The following is a 23,224-nucleotide window of genomic DNA, read 5'->3' as shown; positions in this document are numbered from 1 at the left end:
GATACACTACAAGAGAAATAAATTTATCAGGTAAGCATAAATTATGTTTTCTCTTGTTAAGTGTATCCAGTCCACGGATCATCCATTACTTATGGGATACCAATACCAAAGCTAAAGTACACGGATGATGGGAGGGACAAGGCAGAATTAAGCGGAAGGAACCACTGCCTGAAGAACCTTTCTCCCAAAAACAGCCTCCGAAGAAGCAAAAGTATCAAATTTGTAAAATTTGGAAAAAGTGTGAAGCGAAGACCAAGTCGCGGCCTTGCAAATCTGTTCAACAGAGGCCTCATTTTTAAAGGCCCAGGTGGAAGCCACAGCTCTAGTAGAATGAGCTGTAATCCTTTCAGGGGGCTGCTGTCCAGCAGTCTCATAGGCTAGGCGTATTATGCTCCGAAGCCAAAAGGAAAGAGAGGTTGCCAAAGCTTTTTGACCTCTCCTCTGTCCAGAGTAAACGACAAACAGGGTAGATGTTTGACGAAAATCTTTAGTAGCTTGTAAGTAAAACTTCAAGGCACGGACTACGTCCAGATTATGTAAAAGACGTTCCTTCTTTGAAGAAGGATTAGGACACAATGATGGAACAACAATCTCTTGATTGATATTCTTGTTAGAAACCACCTTAGGTAAAAACCCAGGTTTGGTACGCAGGACTACCTTATCTGCATGAAAAATCAGATAAGGAGAATCACATTGTAAGGCAGATAGCTCAGAGACTCTCCGAGCCGAGGAAATAGCCATCAAAAACAGAACTTTCCAAGATAAAAGTTTAATATCAATGGAATGAAGGGGTTCCAACGGAACTCCTTGAAGAACTTTAAGAACCAAGTTTAATCTCCACGGGGGAGCAACAGGTTTAAACACAGGCTTAATTCTAACCAAAGCCTGGCAAAATGCCTGGACGTCTGGAACCTCTGCCAGACGCTTGTGCAAAAGAATAGACAGAGCAGAAATCTGTCCCTTTAAGGAACTAGCTGATAATCCTTTGTCCAAGCCCTCTTGGAGAAAAGACAATATTCTAGGAATCCTAACCTTACTCCATGAGTAATTCTTGGATTCACACCAATAAAGATATTTACTCCATATCTTGTGGTAGATTTTCCTGGTAACAGGCTTTCGTGCCTGTATTAAAGTATCAATGACTGACTCGGAGAAGCCACGCTTTGATAGAATCAAGCGTTCAATCTCCATGCAGTCAGTCTCAGAGAAATTAGATTTGGATGATTGAAAGGACCTTGTATCAGAAGGTCCTGTCTTAGAGGCAGAGTCCATGGTGGAAAGGATGACATGTCCACTAGGTCTGCATACCAAGTCCTGCGTGGGCACGCAGGTGCTATCAGAATCACTGATGCTCTCTCCTGTTTGATTTTGGCAATCAGTCGAGGGAGCAGAGGAAACGGTGGAAACACATAAGCCAGGTTGAAGAACCAAGGCGCTGCTAGAGCATCTATCAGTGTCGCTTCTGGGTCCCTGGACCTGGATCCGTAACAAGGAAGCTTGGCGTTCTGGCGAGACGTCATGAGATCCAACTCTGGTTTGCCCCAACGATGAATCAACTGAGCAAACACCTCCGGATGGAGTTCCCACTCCCCCGGATGGAAAGTCTGACGACTTAGAAAATCCGCCTCCCAGTTCTCCACGCCTGGGATATGGATTGCTGACAGGTGGCAAGAGTGGTACTCTGCCCAGCAAATTATATTTGAGACTTCTAACATCGCTAGGGAACTCCTGGTTCCCCCTTGATGGTTGATGTAAGCCACAGTCGTGATGTTGTCCGACTGAAATCTGATGAACCTCAGTGTTGCTAACTGAGGCCAAGCCAGAAGAGCATTGAATATCGCTCTTAACTCCAGAATATTTATTGGAAGGAGTTTCTCCTCCTGAGTCCACGATCCCTGTGCCTTCAGGGAATTCCAGACTGCACCCCAACCTAGAAGGCTGGCATCTGTTGTTACAATTGTCCAATCTGGCCTGCGAAAGGTCATACCCTTGGACAGGTGTACCCGAGACAACCACCAGAGAAGAGAATCTCTGGTCTCTTGATCCAGATTTAGCAGAGGGGACAAATCTGTGTAATCCCCATTCCACTGACTCAGCATGCATAATTGCAGCGGTCTGAGATGAAGGCGCGCAAATGGCACTATGTCCATTGCCGCTACCATTAAGCCGATTACCTCCATACACTGAGCTACCGAAGGGCGCGGAATGGAGTGAAGAACACGGCAAGCATTTAGAAGTTTTGATAACCTGGACTCCGTCAGGTAAATTTTCATTTCTACAGAATCTATAAGAGTCCCTAAGAAGGAGACTCTTGTGAGTGGGGATAGAGAACTCTTTTCCTCGTTCACTTTCCACCCGTGCGACCTCAGAAATGCCAGAACTATCTCTGTATGAGACTTGGCAACTTGAAAGCTTGACGCCTGTATCAGGATGTCATCTAGACACGGAGCCACCGCTATGCCTCGCGGTCTTAGAACCGCCAGAAGTGAGCCCAGAACCTTTGTAAAGATTCTCGGGGCTGTAGCCAACCCGAAGGGAAGAGCTACAAATTGGTAATGCCTGTCTAGAAAGGCAAACCTTAGAAACCGATGATGATCTTTGTGAATCGGTATGTGAAGGTAGGCATCCTTTAAGTCCACTGTGGTCATGTACTGACCTTCTTGGATCATGGGTAGGATGGTCCGAATAGTTTCCATTTTGAAAGATGGAACTCTGAGGAATTTGTTTAAGATCTTAAGATCCAAAATTGGTCTGAAGGTTCCCTCTTTTTTGGGAACCACAAACAGATTCGAATAAAAACCCTGTCCTTGTTCCGTCCGCGGAACTGGATGGATCACTCCCATAACTAGGAGGTCTTGCACACAGCGTAGGAATGCTTCTTTCTTTATCTGATTTGCAGATAGCCTTGAAAGATGAAATCTCCCTTGTGGAGGGGAAGCTTTGAAGTCCAGAAGATATCCCTGAGATATGATCTCCAACGCCCAGGGATCCTGAACATCTCTTGCCCACGCCTGGGCGAAGAGAGAAAGTCTGCCCCCCACTAGATCCGTCGCCGGATAGGGGGCCGTTCCTTCATGCTGTCTTAGAGGCAGCAGCAGGCTTTCTGGCCTGCTTGCCTTTGTTCCAGGACTGGTTAGGTTTCCAGGCCTGCTTAGATTGAGCAAAAGTTCCCTCTTGTTTAGAAGAGGAGGAAGTTGATGCTGCACCTGCCTTGAAATTTCGAAAGGCACGAAAATTAGACTGTTTGGCCTTTGCTTTGGCCCTGTCCTCAGGAAGGGTGTGACCCTTACCTCCAGTAATGTCAGCAATAATTTCCTTCAAACCAGGCCCGAATAAGGTCTGCCCCTGGAAAGGAATGTTGAGTAATTTAGACTTCGAAGTCACGTCAGCTGACCAGGATTTAAGCCATAGCGCCCTACGCGCTTGGATGGCGAATCCGGAATTCTTAGCCGTTAGTTTAGTCAAATGAACAATGGCATCAGAAACAAATGAGTTAGCTAGCTTAAGTGTTCTAAGCTTGTCAATAATTTCAGTCAATGGAGCTGTATGGATGGCCTCTTCCAGGGCCTCAAACCAGAATGCCGCCACGGCCGTGACAGGCGCAATGCATGCAAGGGGCTGTAAAATAAAACCTTGTTGAATAAACATTTTCTTAAGGTAACCCTCCAAATTTTTATCCATTGGATCTGAAAAAGCACAACTGTCCTCAACCGGGATAGTAGTACGCTTTGCTAAAGTAGAAACTGCTCCCTCCACCTTAGGGACCATCTGCCATAAGTCCCGTGTAGTGGCGTCTATTGGAAAAAAATTTCTAAATATAGGAGGTGGGGAAAAAGGCACACCCGGTCTATCCCACTCCTTGCTAATAATTTCTGTAAGCCTTTTAGGTATAGGAAAAACATCAGTACACACCGGTACCGCATAGTATTTATCCAGCCTACACAATTTCTCTGGTACTGCAACTGTGTTACAGTCATTCAGAGCAGCTAATACCTCCCCAAGCAACACACGGAGGTTCTCGAGCTTAAATTTAAAATTAGAAATCTCTGAATCAGGATTCCCCGAATCAGAGATGTCACCCACAGACTGAAGCTCTCCGTCCTCATGATCTGCATATTGGGACGCAGTATCAGACATGGCCCTTACAGCATCTGCGCGCTCTGTATTTCTCCTAACCCCAGAGCAATCGCGCTTGCCTCTTAATTCAGGCAACCTGGATAATACCTCTGACAGGGTATTATTCATGATTGCAGCCATGTCCTGCAAGGTAATCGCTATGGGCGTCCCTGATGTAATTGGCCCCATATTAGCGTGCATCCCCTGAGCGGGAGGCGAAGGGTCTGACACGTGGGGAGAGTTAGTCGGCATAACTTCCCCCTCATCAGAATCTTCTGGTGATATTTCTTTTATAGTTAAAGACTGATCTTTACTGTTTAAGGTGAAATCAATACATTTAGTACACATTCTCCTATGGGGCTCCACCATGGCTTTCAAACATAATGAATAAGTAATTTCCTCTGTGTCAGACATGTTTAAACAGACTAGCAATGAGACTAGCAAGCTTGGAAAACACTTTAAACAAGTTTACAAGCAATATAAAAAACGTTACTGCACCTTTAAGAAACACAAATTTTGTCAAAATTTGAAAAAAGGCAGTTACACTAACGAAATTTTTACAGTGTATGTAACAAGTTAGCAGAGCATTGCACCCACTTGCAAATGGATGATTAACCCCTTAATACCCAAAAAATAATAAAAGACAAAAACTTTTTTTTTTTTTTTTTTTCAAACAGTCACAACAACTGCCACAGCTCTACTGTGGCTTTTTACCTCCCTCAAAAACGACTTTGAAGCCTTTTGAGCCCTCCAGAGATGTCCTGGATCATGCAGGAAGAAGCTGGATGTCTGTGTCTGTAATTTTTGCTGTGCAAAATCCGGCAAAATAGGCCCCTCCCACTCATATTACAACAGTGGAAAGCCTAAGGAAACTGTTTCTAGGCCAAATTCAAGCCAGCCATGTGGAAAAAAACTAGGCCCCAATAAGTTTTATCACCAAATACATATAAAAACGATTAAACATGCCAGCAAACGTTTTATATTACATTTTTATAAGAGTATGCATCTCTATTAATAAGCCTGATACCAGTAGCTATCACTGCATTTAAGGCTTTACTTACATTAGTTCGGTATCAGCAGCATTTTCTAGCAAATTCCATCCCTAGAAAAATATTAACTGCACATACCTTATTGCAGGAAAACCTGCACGCCATTCCCTCTCTGAAGTTACCTCACTCCTCAGAATATGTGAGAACAGCCATGGATCTTAGTTACTTCTGCTAAGATCATAGAAAACGCAGGCAGATTCTTCTTCTAAATACTGCCTGAGATAAACAGTACACTCCGGCACCATTTAAAAATAACAAACTTTTGATTGAAGAATAAACTAAGTATAAAACACCACACTCCTCTTACGACCCCATCTTGGTTGAGGCTTGCAAGAGAATGACTGGATATGACAGTTAGGGGAGGAGCTATATAGCAGCTCTGCTGTGGGTGATCCTCTTGCAACTTCCTGTTGGGAAGGAGAATATCCCATAAATAATGGATGATCCGTGGACTGGATACACTTAACAAGAGAAATGTCATTATACTATGCAGTTTCCCGGCTTTAGTTCAATATATCTATACCAATGCTTAAACTAACATAAGCCGTAAGGTTGTCAATTACACACATAATTATTAGATATATGGGAAGAAATATAAATATAGGTATGGAAGGTGCTACAGGCGGCAATAGAACACCCAGTAAATATATTCATGATTAGATAGAGACTATAATCCAAAACTTGTACTCATTGTCTGAGACCACGACCTTTTATCTCATTTAAGGTGCCAATTTCTGAGTAGATTCAGGTTGGAACCTATGAGTGTCATATTAAGTGAAGTGGTAATCGGATTAAAATTAAGTATAATTTGGTAACCAGAATATATTAGTTTATTCATTTTTTGAGGAAGAATACGATACAATAAATTAAATCAGTGTATTTGTACCACATATGTGGATGTTTATGATTCATAATTCTTATTTGGTGTATATATTTACTTATAAGGAGATGTGACGAAGTATGTTGGTATTCAAATATCATTATTATATAGTCACTATAAACGTGATTTTTAAAGAAATACCCAAAAGTTATTGGCCTTGTTCATCCCATTGGGTATGATTGTATTAAGTCTGAAAATCCAACCTGTTTCTTTTTGCAACAGGATTTTTTCACAGTTGCCTCCTCTGATTCCAGGTTTTATCTGTTCCAGACCCCAGCACTTAAAAGAAATAGTTTTGCCAGAGTGATATTGGAGAAAATGTCTGGCCACGCTAGTGATTTGTTTGCCCTTTTCTACATCTCTCTGTGCATTGCGAATATTACTTAGATGTTCTATCATTCTAGTGCTCAACTTGCGTGTAGTCATTCCTGTGTAAATTAAATTACATGAGCATGATAGACAGTAAATTACATTTTCGCTTTGGCAGTTAATGTAGCTTTTAATTTTCCAAGTTTTGGAAAATCTATCTACTATGGTGTCTTTTTTCACCATGTACTGGCAGGTATTACAATGCCCACAAGGTACAGAGCCTTGGTGGATAGGTTTCTTATTATTCTCCCCCTTTTTTCTCTATAAGTAAATGAGGGTTCGCCATCTAGCTCTCCCCAAGTGTCACAACCAGTAACGCCCGCACAAGTGACGCCAAGTACCTCTAGTGCGTCACATTCATTTACTTTACAAGACATGGCCACAGTTATGAATACAACCCTCACTGAGGTTTTATCCAAACTGCCTGGTTTACAAGGAAAGCGGGACAGCTCTGGGTTAAGGAAAAATGCTGAGCCGTCTCACGCTTTAATAGTCGTTTCTGATATGCCCTCACAATGCTCTGCAGGGGCGAGGGATTTGTTATCTGAGGGAGAAATTTCTGATTCAGGAAAGACGCTTCCTCAGACAGATTCTGATATGACGGCCTTTAAATTTAAGCTTGAACACCTCCGCTTATTGCTTAGGGAGGTATTAGCAACTCTAGATGATTGTGACCCTATAGTGGTCCCAGAGAAATTGTGTAAAATGGATAGATACTTAGAGGTTCCTGTTTACACTGATGTTTTTCCAGTCCCTAAGAGGATTGTCAATATTATTGCTAAGGAGTGGGATAGACCAGGTATTCCGTTCACTCCCCCCTCCTGTTTTTAAGAAAATGTTTCCCATATCTGATACCATTAGGGACTGTGTAGAAGACCTACATACCATGGGGGTTCCTCAAAGTTCCATCATTCAAGATGGAGACTATTCGGACTATTCTACCTCTGATCCAGGAGGGTCAATATATGACTACCGTGGACTTAAAGGATGCGTATCTACACATCCCTATTCACAGAGATCATCATCAATTCCTCAGATTCTCCTTTCTAAACAGGCATTACCAGTTTGTGGCCCTTCCTTTCGGGTTGGCCACGGTTCCCAGAATTTTCACAAAAGTGCTAGGGTCCCTTCTGGCGGTTCTACGGCCACGGGGCATAGCAGTGGCGTCTTATCTAGACGACATCTTAATTCAGGCGTCGACTTTCCAGCTAGCCAAGTCTCACACAGACATGGTGTTGGCTTTTCTGACATCTCAAGGGTGGAAGGTTAACATAAAAAAGAGTTCTCTCTTCCCTCTTACAAGAGTTTCCTTCCTAGGGACTCTGATAAACTCGGTAGAAATGTAAATATTTCTGACGGAGGTCAGAAAGTTAAAACTCTTATCCATTTGCCGAGTTCTTCATTCCATTTCTCGGCCATCAGTGGCTCAGTGTATGGAGGTAATCGGACTCATGGTAGCGGAATGGACATAGTTCCTTTTGCCCGTCTACACCTCAGACCACTGCAACTATGCATGCTCAAACAGTGGAATGGGGATTATGCAGACTTATCTCCTCAACTGCATCTGGACCAGGAGAACAGAGATTCTCTTCTCTGGTGGTTGTCTCAGGACCACCTGTCTCAGGGAATGTGCTTCCGCAGGCCAGAGTGGCTGATTGTAACGACAGATGCCAGCCTGCTAGGCTGGGGTGCAGTCTGGAACTCCCTGAAAGCACAGGGCTTATGGTCTCAGGAGGAAGCTCTCCTCCCGATAAACATTTTAGAACTGAGAGTGATTTTCAATGCGCTTCAGGCGTGGCCTCAGCTTGCTGCGGCCGAATTCATCAGGTTTCAGTCGGACAACATCACAACTGTAGCTTATATCAATCATCAGGGAGGAACAAGGAGTTCTCTAGCGATGATGGAGGTAACCAAAATAATCCAGTGGACAGAGGATCACTCTTGCCATCTCTCAGCAATCCACATCCCAGGAGTAGAGAACTGGGAGGCGAATTTTCTAAGTCGTCAGACTCTTCATCCGGGGGAGTGGGAACTCTATCCGGAGGTATTCGCCCAGCTGATTCAGCTATGGGGCACACCAGAATTGGATCTGACGGCGTCTCGTCAGAATGCCAAACTTCCTTGTTACGGGTCCAGGTCCCGGGATCCCAAGGCGGTACTGATAGATGCTCTAGCAGTGCCTTGGTCCTTCATTCAGGCTTATGTATTTCCACCATTTCCTCTCCTCCCATGTCTGGCTGCCAGAATCAAGCAGGAGAGAGCTTTGGTAATTCTGATAGCTTCTGCGTGGCCACGCAGGACTTGGTATGCAAATCTAGTGGAAATGTCCCCGGTTCCACTGTGGACTCTGCCAATCGAGGCGGGACCTTCTAATCCAAGGGCCGTTCACGCATCCAAATCTAATTGCTTGACTGACTGCTTGGAGATTGAACGCATGATTTTATCAAAGCGTGGTTTCTCTGAATCGGTCATTGATACCCTGATTCAGGCTAGAAAGCCTGTCACCAGGAAGATTTATCATAAGATTTGGCGCAAATATATTTATTCGTGTGAATCCAAAGGTTACTCGTGGAGTAAGATTAGGATTCCTAGAATATTGTCTTTTCTCCAAGATGGTTTGGAGAAGGGATTATCTGCTAGTTCTCTTAAAGGTCAAATATCTGCTTTGTCTATTCTACTTCACAAACGTCTGGAAGATGTCCCAGACATTAAAGCATTTAGTCAGGCTTTGGTCAGAATCAAGCCTGTATTTAAACCTGTTGCTCCGCCATGGAGCCTAAACTTAGTTCTTAAAGTTCTTCCGTTTGAACCTATGCATTCCATAGATATTAAGCTTCTATCTTGGAAAGTTTTGTTTTAGTAACTATCTCTTCGGCTCAAAGAGTTTCTGAGCTATCTGCTTTACAATGTGATTCCCTTTACCTTGTTTTCCATGCAGATAAGGTGGTTTTACGTACCAAACCTGGGTTTCTTCCTAAGGTTGTTTCTAATAAGAATATCAATCAAGAGATTGTGGTTCCTTCTTTGTGTCCTAATCCTTCATCTAAGAAGGAACGTCTGTTACACAATCTTGATGTGGTTCGTGCTTTAAAATTCTACTTACAAGCAACTAAAGATTTCCGTCAAACATCTTCTTTGTTTGTTGTTTATTCTGGTAAACTGAGAGGTCAAAGGGCTACAGCTACCTCTCTTTCCTTTTGGCTGAAAAGCATCATCCGTTTGGCCTATGAGACTGCTGGACGGCAGCCTCCTGAAAGAATTACTGCTCATTCTACTAGAGCTGTGGCTTCCACATGGGCTTTTAAAAATTAGGCTTCTGTTGAACAGATTTGTAAGGCGGCGACTTGGTCTTCGCTTCATACTTTTTCCAAATTTTACAAATTCTATACTTTTGCTTCTTCAGAGGCTATTTTTGGGAGAAAGGTTCTACAAGCAGTGGTGCCTTCCTTTTAAGTTCCCTGTCTTGTCCCTCCCTTCATCCGTGTCCTAAAGCTTTGGTATTGGTATCCCACAAGTAAGGATGAATCCGTGGACTCGATACATCTTACAAGAGAAAACATAATTTATGCTTACCTGATAAATTTATTTCTCTTGTGATGTATCGAGTCCACGGCCCGCCTGTTTTTTAAGACAGGCATATATATTTTTATTTTTAAACTTCCAGTCACCACTGCACCCTATGGTTTCTCCTTTTTCTTCCTAGCCTTCGGTCAAATGACTGGGGGGTGGAGCTAAGGGGGGAGCTATATAGGCAGCTCTGCTGTGGGTCCTCTCTTTGCCACTTCCTGTAGGGGAGGATAATATCCCACAAGTAAGGATGAATCCGTGGACTCGATACATCACAAGAGAAATAAATTTATCAGGTAAGCATAAATTATGTTTTTCTGAGGCTGCGTGGAGATTGAACGCTTAGTCCTAGCCAATAGAGGGTTTTCTGAGAGAGTTATTGATACTCTCATTCAAGCTCGTAAGCCGGTTACTCGTCGCATCTATCATAAGGTGTGGAGAACCTACTTATTCTGGTGTGAAGAGTGTGGATATCCTTGGCATAAAGTTAAGGTTGCCAGGATTTTGATGTTTCTCCAGGATGATCTGGAGAAGGGTCTTTCGGCCAGTTCCCTGAGGTGACAGATTTCAGCCTTGTCTGTTTTACTGCACAAGAGTCTCTCTGAGCTTCCAGATGTTCAGTCCTTTGTTAAGGCTCTGATTAGGATCAGACCTGTGTTCAAATCTTTGGCTCCCCCTTGGAGTCTGAATCTGGTTCTTAAGGTTTTGCAACGGGCTCCGTTTGAGCCTAGGCATGAAATTGATATTAAGTTGTTGTCCTGGAAAGTTCTCTTTCTACTGGCTATTGCTTCGGCGCACAGAGTATCTGAGATTGCCGCCTTGCAATGTGAGCCTCCTTATCTGGTGTTCCATTAGGATAAGGCTGTCCTACGGACGGAGTTAGGGTTTCTCCCTAAAGTTGTGTCAGACGGCAACATCAATCAAGAGATTGTGGTCCCTTCTTTGTGTCCTAATCCTTCCTCTTCAAAGGAACGTTTACTTCATAATCTGGCCGTGGTTCCGCCTTGAAGTTTTATATTCAAGCTACTAAGGATTTTAGACAAGTTTCTTCCTTATTTGTGGCATATTCTGGGAAGCGTATGGGCCAGAAGGTCTCTTCGACTTCCTTATCCTTTTGGTTGAGGAGTCTTATCCACTTATCCTATGAGACAGCGGGAGATAGACCTTCTCAGAGAATTACGGATCATTCTACAAGAGCAGTGGCTTCCTCTTGGGCCTTTAAGAATGAGGCCTCTATTGATCAGATTTGTAAGGCGGCCACCTGGTCCTCCTCACACACTTTTTCTAAATTTTACAAGTTTTATGTTTTTGCTTCAGCTGAAGCAGCCTTCGGGTGAAAGGTTTTGCAGGCTGTGGTGCCCTCAGATTAGGGTCTGCCTCTCTTTTTGTCCCTCCTGTTTTCATTCAGTGTCCTCTAGAGCTTGGGTATAAGTTTCCCAACAGTAAGGAACGAAGCTGTGGACTCTCCTTGTATGAAGAAGGAAAACATAAATTATGCTTACCATATAATTTCATTTCCTTCTGTACAAGGAGAGTCCACGGCCCCCGCCCGTGTTCTCCAATGGGCGGCCTCCTAAATTATAATTTTTTTCTGGCACCTTTTGTACCCTGATATTTCTCCTACTGTTCCTTGTTTCCTCGGCAGAATGACTGGGGATGGGGGAAGTGTGAGAGGTATTTAAGCCTTTGGCTGGGATGTCTTTGCCTCCTCCTGGTGGCCAGGTTCAGTATTTCCCAACAGTAAGGAATGAAGCTGTGGACTCTCCTTGTACAGAAGGAAATTAAATTATCTGGTAAGCATAATTAAATAAAAATTATTACAATTGCCAGAATGTCATGGTTACACCAAAGCAGACATTATTTTAGTGGAAGCTATAGTTTTTGTTGCAGTTTTCACACAAGTCATTATCTTTTTATATGACAGCTCTAAATACTTCCTATGGCTTGTATATTGGGCAGTGCTGTATCAATAAATTCACTACTTTTATATCCACAATAAAGCTGTGAGTGGCTTGCACGTAAAACCACTACTTATATATTTACTATTTATTATAATTTTTTTTAAGAAAATGAATATATATTCTTAGTAGCAGTCTTACAAATACAGGCCTGGATTACAAGTTGCGTGGTAAATCCTTTGCGAACACACTGTGTGCAATGTTGCTTTAATGCAATTTCCATTGCGTTGCCACGTGCGTTATGCTGCGGTAACCAGCATACTGCGCACAAACCAAGTACCGACTTGGCGTGCGCGTGAATGTATTCCCCCATAGAGATCAATAGAGAAAAAATGTTGGAAAAACATTTTGCATTTTTGCATTCCCCATTGAAGTCTATGGAGAAAAAGAAAGTTGACAAAAAAAAAACTAACCCTAACATAAGCCCCATGTCTAATAACCCCTAAACCACCATCCCCCTCACATCGCAGCTGCTAAATAAACCTATTAACCCCTAAACCACCATCTCCCACACAACGCAACTACTAAATAAACTTGTTAACCCATAAACCGCCATCCCCCACCCCACAAGGCAACTACTAATTAAACCTATTAACCCCTAAACCGCCACCCTCCTCATCACAACTTCTAAATAAACCTATAAACCCCTAAACCGCCATCCTCCACATCGCAACTACTAAATAAACCTATAAACCCCTAAACCGCCATTCTCCACATCGCAAATACTAAATAAACCTATTAACCCCTAAACCAACATCCCCCCACATCGCAACTACCTACATTAAACTATTAACCCCTAAACCGCCATCCCCCACATCGCAATTACCTACATTAAACTATTAACCCCTAAACCTAACACCCCCTAACCTTGCCACAATTAAAATACATCTAAATTAAAGTTAAAATAAACGAACTACCTTAAAATAAATAAAAGCTTACCTGTAAAACAAAATTAAAATCTAAGCATAAACTAATAAAACACCTTTTTATACAATTACTTGTTAAAAAAAAAAAAAAAAAAAACAACAACCTACATTACCAAAAAGAAAAAACCTAACATTACAAAAAAATGAAAAAACTACCATTACAAAAAAACTAAACACTGAAATTACAAAAAATTAAAAAGCTACCATTACAAAAAATAACAAACGAAATTATCCAAAATAAAAACCATGATTTTTATTCTAATACCACCCCCCAAAAAACTAATCTAAAAATAAACTACCAATAGCCTGTTGCAGGGCCTTAGTGTTCCTTTTAACTATTTGTTGACTACTACATTTTTATTTTGGGAAATTCTAATAAAGTGATTATCTTGTTTTATATTGATAGCATGTGTCTGTTTATAAATTGTTCATGCTGTTGGTATTATATATTTTTAATGAAGTGCACTGAAGAAATGACATATATTTTAGGTGAGAACTGGAAAGAGGCCCGTAAACTAAAACATTCATCCCAGCACATTTTGGAGCCAATGGATCTGAGGGTGGACTTCAGCAGAGCTTTGGTGGTAACTGATGCCAGAATGCCCAAGTATGTTTTAGTTTATATTAAGTGGGAACATATTATGTCAACTCTCAACAAATGTATATGTACTGACCAATAAATGTGCTTTATTAAGAATGTAAAACAAATACAGTAAGTCTGAATATTTTAGCATTTAAGCCTTAGATATATAGGACATGTAATTTAATTTTATCTATCTGTTTCTTATCTTAATGGTAATGACTGAAAGGAATGATTTACGCCAGTGTCTTAAAGCCACAGTTAAAATCACAAATTAGTAATATTAATAATTTGCTCTTTAAGGGATATAAACCCCAAACTATTTAAAAAAATGTTTCCAATTTACTTCTATTATCAAATTTGCTTCGTTCCCATGATATTCTGTGTTCAAGAGATACCTAGGTAGGCATCTGGGGCACTACATAATAGGAAATAGTGCTGCCATCTACTGCTCTTGCAAATGGATAACATTCATGCAAAACTGCTGCCATATTGTGCTCCAGAAATGTGCCGTCTCCTAAGCATATGTCCCTGCTTTTCAACAAAAGATACCAAGATATCGAAGAAAAATTCATAATAGAAGTAAATTAAAAAGATGTTTTAATCACATATCCGAATCATGAAAGAAAAATGTTGGGTTTTATATCCCTTTAAAGTTAAAGTAAAATTTAATCCCCAAAGGAAGATAAGGAAAACCAGTTTCTAGCCAGGGCAACATTTGACAAGAATCATCTTCCTTTGCTTTGAGTAGTTAATGGGTAATTAGTTGTTATAGGTGACATACACTGGCAGGGAAACAAATCACTATAATAACACGCAGGAAGAACTTCATCTCACAAAACACTTTGTGGAAGATGTTTCAGATAGTGGCATCATTTCTGTCTTCTGCTTGGAAGATGCTCTACTAACAAATCTTGCACGTTTCTATTTTCAGCTAAAGTCCCAGTTCAAGCTTTCATATGCATACAGGTTTAATCAGTCTCTCTTTTCTTTCTCAAATCAAATCTAGTTAAATGGATATTAAAAAAAATATTTCTTTCATAAATGTGATGAGTCTACAAATCATTACTCCTAGGAATTACTCTTCCTGGCCACTAGGAAAAGGCAAAGATTCCCAAACCCCAAGAGCTCTATAAAACCCCTCCCACCTTACTAGAAACTAGTCTTCTCTTTGCCTCAGCTGGAGGTAGGTGAAGAATGAAGGTGCTCCAGATGTTATTTTGTGAGAGGGGCCCAATTTCCCCTCGGTGCTTCTGATTGACGGAGGGATGTATTTGGAGTTTTGGGTAGTGGTACAATCGTCTGTATACTCCTATTCCATTTCCTATGGTTTTATGTTTCTGCACTGATTTGGCTTTATGCTGGATTCCACTTTATCTTTCAGTAGTTGGGTTTCTATGTGTAAGTACAATTTTCTTTCATACAGGTGGTGAGAGTCCATGATCCATTTCTCATGGGAATTACCCATCTCTACCACTAGGAGGACACAGAGTCCCAAACCCCAAGAGCTCTTTAAAACCCCTCCCCCCTCACACATACCTCAGTCTTTACTTTGTCTCCGCTGGAGGTGGTTGAAGAATGAAGATGTGCGTTTGAAAGGGGTTTTCAGTCTATATTTAGAGCTGACTTCCCCTCAGAGTACAGTGTTTGTCAGAGGGATGTATTTGGGGAATGGTTTATGATTCTTTGTTTCACCTCATGGAATTTTTTTTATAAACCCTCTATAATTGGTCACAAAGACTTGTCTTTTGCCTCGCTTTATGGATCTACATTTACTCCTATTTCCATAACCTCTGCTGATATATTTTGCTGTACTAGTTTGGCTGTTTTCTGCTTGTTAGTTAATGGACGAGTGAATAGTGCTGTTGTAGAGCTTCCTGCAGTGAATTTTTTTTCAAGGCTGCAGTTTTTGAAGTGTTTGGCTGCTCTCATACTTACTAACAAGCAATAAAGTTATTTCCTATAGGATTTCTGTCATGGCTGCCCTCCTATGTCACAGGGACTTGTCCTGCAGCCTTCCACTGTGGGATTCTGGTATTTCCTACAAGATTTCCTCTGCGTTACCCGTATCTGCATTGGATGGACTCTCTTCTGGATACTGCTGCATACCTAGTAAGCTGGTTGAGGGGTGTTTTTGCAGGTAATTGCTTTAGCACACACACTGCCAGAGTATTTTTTTTGGTACTCAGTCAGGTACAACATAGCCAGGGCTTTAACTCTGTTTCTCCTCTTGACACACTTTTTTGCCTATTTTGCAGGTCCCTGCATTCTTTATACAGTTTTTTAAAACATTAAACACTATAGCACCTTTCTGTATTAGGTATTTGGCCCATTAAGATATCTGCTGGCATTTTTGTGCAGTTAACAGTTTAGTTGTGAATTCTCTAGTTTTGTAGGGGACGTGTTTTTATGGGGTTTTAATGCTTATTTTGCTCAGTACAGACAAGGTTTGTTTTTTTAACATTTTATTTTTTGCTCTCACTTTGGCCGTTAGCCCCCCACAACTTCCAGTTCTTTTTCAAATTTCCTGAGGCCTTCTCAGTGTAAATAAGCAGTGCAGTGTTTTGGGTCTGTAATTCATCCAGTTTGATGCATCTAATCATGGATTTAGTTGCTAGTAAGGGGTAAGTACTCATGCAACGGGCTGCCAGGGGGTTTATTTAGCATTTTCAGTCTGTAGCATGTGTCAGAACATTTGTAGAGAGGTCTCTACTTGTTTTTTCATTATATGTATACTGTTTTTACACTGTATTATGGAACAAAAACTGCCCCCACTGTTTTTTGTACTATAAAAATTTGTTCCAGCACTAGGTTATTTCAGTGTTGCTGCAAAACTGACTGTAAAGGTTTTCTGATGATTGCCTTATGTTACAGTCTATATGTATTTACTACACACACATATATAAATATATATATATATATATATATATATATAATTACTCCAGTAGAGCGCACTCTCACCTCCAGGTCAGCTACTAGGGTGCAAGCAAGGCGAGATCCCCGAAACGTCACTGATTTATTGTCTGCCAATACAGCACTATTTTCACAAATCCAGTGAGTGCATGCTGTTTTTGGGACTATATACTGTATATGAATATGAAGAATGCAGAATTCCAGGCATCCAGAAGGTATTTATAAAAAGTCCAAATTTTATTCAAAGGTTATATTCATTAAAATCCTGAATAGCAGAGTCTCTAGGTTAAAAACAACAAACACTGCCTACATATATATTGAGCCGCAACAACTAATCGGCATGCCAACGGATTTCATAATTGATTAGTTGGTTTGCAATTAGTTGGTCTGTGCACAGCACCAGCTTCTTACTCCAATGAGCTTCTGCACATGGTTTTGTGTTTTATGGTTATGCCCTTAGCCTAAAGGACGTCTTCAGACATTTTACTTTTCACTTTTTCAGGGCACTATAAGTTTCTATTTAAGTTTACAACTACTCCTGTCTTATGTGCAACTCAGAAATAAAATAGGAATCATAATTTAATAATATTAAATCAGGTGATTTTGGACTATGCTTTGCATTAAATAGTGCCGAGCCTAGCCCTAGAATGATGGCATTTGTTAAATAAATTGATGTCGCAATTACCTGTTTGCACAATTTTTTGCTGAATGTATAGCTTTCTATTGCTGATATATGTACTCTATAGATAAATGTGTAAGGCAGTGCCCTGTTACTGAAATATAGTCTTTAGCACTTTTGCCTTTTTAAAAAAATATAAAAATATATGTTTAATTAATTGGAATATGTACCAAATTCTACCGCTTAAGTATATATCTGTTATTTTAAAAGTGGACTAGATTTTTTTCCTCTAACCTTAGAGCTGGTCATTTACCATTGCAAATAGATATTCAAGATATTTTTATGTCAGAATGAAGTCCAGGCTTACTTTGTTAAGAGGCCCCTTGAATTGGTGGAGACCTAACAAAGATAAATAGCCCACCTTGGTGAAATTGGCAAAACCCTACTTATGCATCTCAGACACCTCAACACCATCTGAGCGCCTCTTCTCTGCTGCAGGCAAAATAGCTTGCAAAAAGAGAGGCAACCTCAGCCAGGAGCATGTGGTCATGTTGACATTTGTGCATTTCAATGCAAAGTTTCTGAAAAAGTGAATAACAGAATGTGATAAGCAGTAATAGTCTACCTCTTTCCAATTCTACCTCTTTTCAAACAGTTTGTGGTTTTATTTCGCTTAATTATAAAAAATTTGTTCTGCTGCTTAAAAAATTGGACCAACGGTTGTGTTAATGTAAAGTTGTAAAGTTTTAGTCTGACGTTTATATTTATAACACTCAGTATGTGGATTTTATTTTAAATATAGGAAAAAGCGTTATAGCATTATATTGCTTTCACTTACTGTATGATTATGCAGATATGTTTATATGTGTACAGGAAAATATGGTCTTATATACAATACTTATTAGGTTGTATATGTCTACTACATTTTGTTTCTTTATATGTAAACCTTTGTGTCTTTGTAGCATTGAAGACATTTTATGCCCTATACTTTTATTTAGTGTACACAATATTTTCCATGCCTATGTAGGTATATTCATTTTACTCTGCATGTTTAAATTCCTAACACAGTTTTACAGGATTTTACAGTTCTCAGTGTAGCAATGAGATCCTTTAGAGAAAGTCTCTTTGTAGATGCTGAATTTGAACCATGTATATTTTCAGTAGCCATAGGTTTAGTGTGTTTTTCACTTTGTAAATGTTTTAGTAAGTGCAGTCTCTGTTTTTCTGAACAGGTTTTTATCAGTATCTGTGGTATATCCAATTATGCAGTGCTTGTCTAACAGTCAGGCCAATTTTTATACGGAATTTGTATGTATTGTGTATACTAATTCTTGTTTTATAAACTTGTTATAATTATTTGCATAAGTTTATATATTTTAGAATTTTTCATTATAAAGTAAACCGGACTTCTGGGTTTATTCCTTTGTCTTTTTGGAGATTGGGAGTTTTTCTTTTCATAGACGCAGATTCCTCCTAATTGGTCAGCTAACCTGAACCTCTTTAGGAAGAGCCCCATGATGCAGGAATTATCATTAAGGAAGAATATATTTATTTGAGGTTGTGGATATAATTTCTCAGTGAAAAAAATGTTTTAAATCCCTCCCTGTTATTACTTGTGGACTCCACAGCTTGGGTTTATTTCCCATGAGTAATAGATTGTGGACTCTCACCACCTGTATGAAAGAAAATATAATTTATGCCTACCTGATAAATTAATTTCTTTCATGGTGGTGAGAGTCCACAAGACCCCATCTGTGTGTTTTTTTCTGAGGTTATATATATATATATATATATATACATATTAACACATAAATATATATGTATATAAGCATAAACATATATATTTACAATTTGCTGCCATCGCTGCACGACTTACAGCATGAGAGCAAGCGCAGAGAAGGGGGTGTCTCACATTGGAGCCTATGGACGCGCACTCTTCCCAGCAATGCGAACAGGAGGTTGCATTCGTATTGTGGTTAACTTGTAATACCAGCGTACATTTGCATGTGCTGGTATTACACAGTGGAGCGCAAATATCGCTTTCGCAAAAAAAAAAAAAAGAAATCTAGCCCTTAATCTGGTTTGAAAGGTTTTGCAGGCTCTTCCATTTGAGCCCATGCATATGGTGGCTATCAAGCTTTTATCTTGGAAGTTTTTTTTTCTTTTGTCTATCTCTACTGCTATGGAGATTTTTTGAATTGTCTGCCCTTTGTCTGTGACCCTCCTTATCTTATTTTTTTTTAAAATATTTTAGAATAAAGCAGTTTTGAGAACTAAGTTTGATTTCTTACCTAATGTGGTGTCTTCAGACAATATGAGTAGGGAAATTATTGTTCCCTGTTTTTGCCCTAATCCTAAGAACTCTCGTTTGAGGCTTCTCCATAATTTGGATGTTGTTTAAAGTACTTCTTGCAAGCTACTAAGGATTCTAGTTTGTTTCTTCCTTATTCTGGTTCTAGATAAGGGCAGAAAGCTACGGTTTTTTCTTTGGCGTCTTGGCTTAAGCTTTTGATTCAGAAAGCTTACTTGGAGGTGGTTCCGTCTCCTCTTAAACGGATTACAGCTCATTCAACCAGATCAGTTGCCACATCTTGGGCCTTTAAGAATGAGGCTTCTGTGGATCAAATTTGTAAGGCAGCTACATGGTCTTCTTCACATATTTTATACTAAATTTTACCACTTTTCTGCTTCTTTTGAAGCAGCTTTTGGTAGGAAAGTTCTTCAGGCTGTTTCTAGTTGATGTAGTTTTGTTAAGTTCTTTTCATGTTTTTTTGCATGTTAAAAAAAATCGATCTAATATTGTGAAAAAAGAGGGAGGGGGATAAAAAAAGCATACTGAAAAGCATATATCATGCTTGTCCCACTCTTATTCACTGCTTGGGTATTAGTTTCCCAGGAGTAACGTATTGTGGACTCTCACCACCTGTATGAAAGAAAACAGTATTTACGCCTACCTGATTAATTCATTTCTTTCATTGTGGTGATTTTCCACGAGACCCCACTCTGTTCTTTCTTCTGGTGGTGGATTTATTTTTATTCTTGCACCTCTCTTTTTCCCTCCTCCTTTTTGTTTCTCTTATTACTTTTTCCTACCTTTTTTGCTTGGCTATACGTCAGACTAGTTTCCCAGGAGTAATGGGTCGTGGACTCTCATCACCATGTAAGAAATGAATTAATCAGGTAAGCATAAATTATGTTTTTGTGATTCAGATAGAGCATACAATTTTAAAAATGTGTCCATTTTACTTCTATTATCAAATTTGCTTCGTTCACATGATATCCTTTGTTGAAGAGATACCTAGGTAAGTGTCTGGGCACTAAATGACAGGAAATAGTGCTGTCATCTAGTGCTCTTGCAAATGGATAACATTCTTCAAAGCTGCTGCCATATAGTGTTCCAGACACATGCATGCTCCTGAGCTTACCTTCCTGCTTTTCAACAAAAGATACCATGAGAACAAAGAAAATGTGATTATAGAAGTAAATTAGAAAGTTGTTTAAAATGACATGTTCTGTCTTAATGATGAAAGAAAAAAATTGGGTTTAATATCTCTTTAACTCTGACTAGATATTAATCTCTAATCAATCCTTGCTTCAATCCAACTCTAACTGGTTTCAGTTCTGAGAAACTATAAAAAACAAAAACTCTTTCACCAAGCAGTAATACCCTTCCCCGCACAGGGTTAGATCCCGCTCGCACGCTAACTCTGCTTGACTAATGCTGTTTACACTCGTAGAGTAGTACATGTATTAAAAGTTGAAAGTAAATATTTTTCGCTCATCTGCTAACTCTACACGCACAAAGAGCAGAGGTTAGAATATTGCAATCGCGTTAACACCCATACTCACGCGCTCACCCAAATCGACATAAGCCCCCTACTATAGTAACCCCTTACCCACCGCTATGTACCGGCTACACTATTAACCCCTAACCCGCCACATAGCCTATCACAAAGTACCTGCTGCACTATTAACCCCAAAACCGCCACCCCCCCCACAAAGTAACTCACTACACTATTAACCCCCTAACTGCCACAACCTCATTGCAAAATAACCCACTACACTATTAACCACTAAGCCACCACATCCCCCATCGAAAAGTAACATCTAAACCCACTAACCTAACACCCCCTATGTTATCCCCAAATAGACTAATCTTACCTGTAAAAAAAACCTAACCGTACCTTAAAACAACAAAAAAACTTTACCTGAAAAAATAAAAAACATAACATTTTCTGTAAAAATAAAAAAACCTAATCTTACCTTAAAACTAACAAACCTAACATTGCTTAAAAAAATAACTTAACATTACAAAGAAGACCAAACAACTGCGGCTGCTCTCCATCTTCTATCTTCATTCCGGCAGCGATCTTCTTATGTTTATCCCGGCGACGCTCTTCATCCATCTTCTTATGTTCAGTTGCTAATGTCCTCTTCATGCGGTCACCAGCCACACACCCTTGCATTCCTATTGGCTGATTTTCAATTTCATATTCAAATAAGCCAATAGAAAAAGCTTTCATTCTATTGGCTGATTTGAATTTGAAATGGAAAATCGGCCAAAAGGAATGCAATGGTACCTGCATGAAGAGGATGTCTGTAACCGAAGATAAGAAGATAGGTGAAGAGCGTCACTGGGATGAAGATAAGAAGATGAACCACCACCGGGATGTAGATGGAGCGCCGTTTGGCATATTCATCTTTGAGAACCATTTTCGTGGTTAAGTGCTAGTTGTTTTTTTTTTTTTGTGGGTTTTGTTTTAGATTAGCAAATGCATTTACTTTTAACTTGTTATACAAGTGGACATTGCCTCTCAACGACGCCCATAGAAAATATGAGGAGTGTAAATTACCGCCTTTCTCACAAAAGAAATTGTGGTAATTTAAACAGTGCGCCACTTGTAATATGGAATATTTGAGCATAAAGAACACCACAATCTTGATATCGCGTTTATGCTCCTCACGCTAACGATAGCGCTCCACTCGTAATCTGGCCCACAATGTCTAAAAACTTATTCGTCATAATAAGGTTGAATATATTCTGTATTAAAACTTTTATAAGGTAAACAAGCCTTAGTTTCATGTCCTATCTAGCCTGGAAACAAGTATAGCAAAGAAAAAGACAACTTTAATATCTGCTAATATTTTAACTGTTTGAGTAATTATTTGTGTATCATAATGGCTGATTATTTTGAGATGAAAAAATGCAGCTGAGGGGATTGCTGGAAGAGCCTTCAATGGGAGGATCTGAAAAGTATTTTTTATAAGTTACACCAAGTATGTTAATGTATACCTATATTTAGCCTATATAAATCTGTGTGTGCGTGTGTGGCCACCTGCTAGCTTCTAATAGTTCATTGCTATTCCTGAGCCTATCTAGGTATGCTTTTTAACAATGGATCCTTAGTGAACAAAGTAAATGCTTTATCTGAATTATTTTGACTCTACTGTCCCTTTAAATCAGTTTAATAAACCTTTGTTGTTATTATTTTTAACAGATTTAAACTGTTTGGAGAACTTCCTTTACTTTGTGTCCGGATCTCTGATAAGAAGCTTAAAGGCGTGTTAGAGTTAATTGATAGCATTCCCAAACCGGAAAGTCCGCCTGAACCTCCTGCTTCATCCAAAAATCTTCTGGTTTGTATTTATAATATTGCTGTACTTTATTCCATATTCCTTGTTTTGCTTTGTTACCTTTTTAAGCTTATTATATAATCTTATATATAGGAGTATGGTTATCAGTCCGCTGGTGGAGTAACCTTGCTAACTTTCATAGCCTTTTTTTATTTCTGTATAACAGTTTTTAATATGCACATTATGTGTTGTAGTGCTGGAGACGCGCTTTATTTAATTGGGATTAGGTGTACGCGGCTGAGCATTAAAAAACGTCTAATTGAAGCAAAACAATTACCCTATACAAATGTAATACCACCATGTTTAAAGGGACATGAAACCCAAAATTTTCCTTTTATGATTCATATAGAGCAGAGCTTTCCAAACTTTTTATGTTGGTGACACACTTTTTAGACCTACATCATTTCCCGACGCAGTAATTCAGTTGTACTAGCAAAAAGGAGGTTAAACTAACTTGTTTTAAGAGATACGGACACATACATGAATTATATATTAATGAAATGTATTTACAAGTAACAGTAAGTATGTGCAAGAATTAAACAAAAGTTTAATAACACCAATAGCTACTTGATATTTTAATGGGATGTATGAGTTTGATGGGATGAAAACAATT

At 39.7% G+C, this 23,224-nt stretch overlaps 1 protein-coding gene across 4 annotated transcripts in view; it reads left to right on the top strand.

Moving 5' to 3' along the window:
- The window catches only part of VPS13A (vacuolar protein sorting 13 homolog A), a 767,672-nt gene that overhangs the window by 302,972 nt on the left and 441,476 nt on the right, over positions 1-23,224 (top strand). For all 4 annotated transcript variants that reach the window (XM_053702484.1, XM_053702483.1, XM_053702481.1 and 1 more), the window contains exons 22-23: positions 13,355-13,472; positions 22,476-22,614. In XM_053702484.1, the coding sequence (XP_053558459.1) occupies positions 13,355-13,472; positions 22,476-22,614 (257 nt within the window). The remainder of the gene's footprint in view (positions 1-13,354; positions 13,473-22,475; positions 22,615-23,224) is intronic.

This window comes from Bombina bombina, chromosome 2 (genome assembly GCF_027579735.1).
Source record: "Bombina bombina isolate aBomBom1 chromosome 2, aBomBom1.pri, whole genome shotgun sequence".
Lineage (NCBI taxonomy): Eukaryota > Metazoa > Chordata > Amphibia > Anura > Bombinatoridae > Bombina > Bombina bombina.
This window is presented reverse-complemented; position numbering and strand designations above follow the sequence as displayed.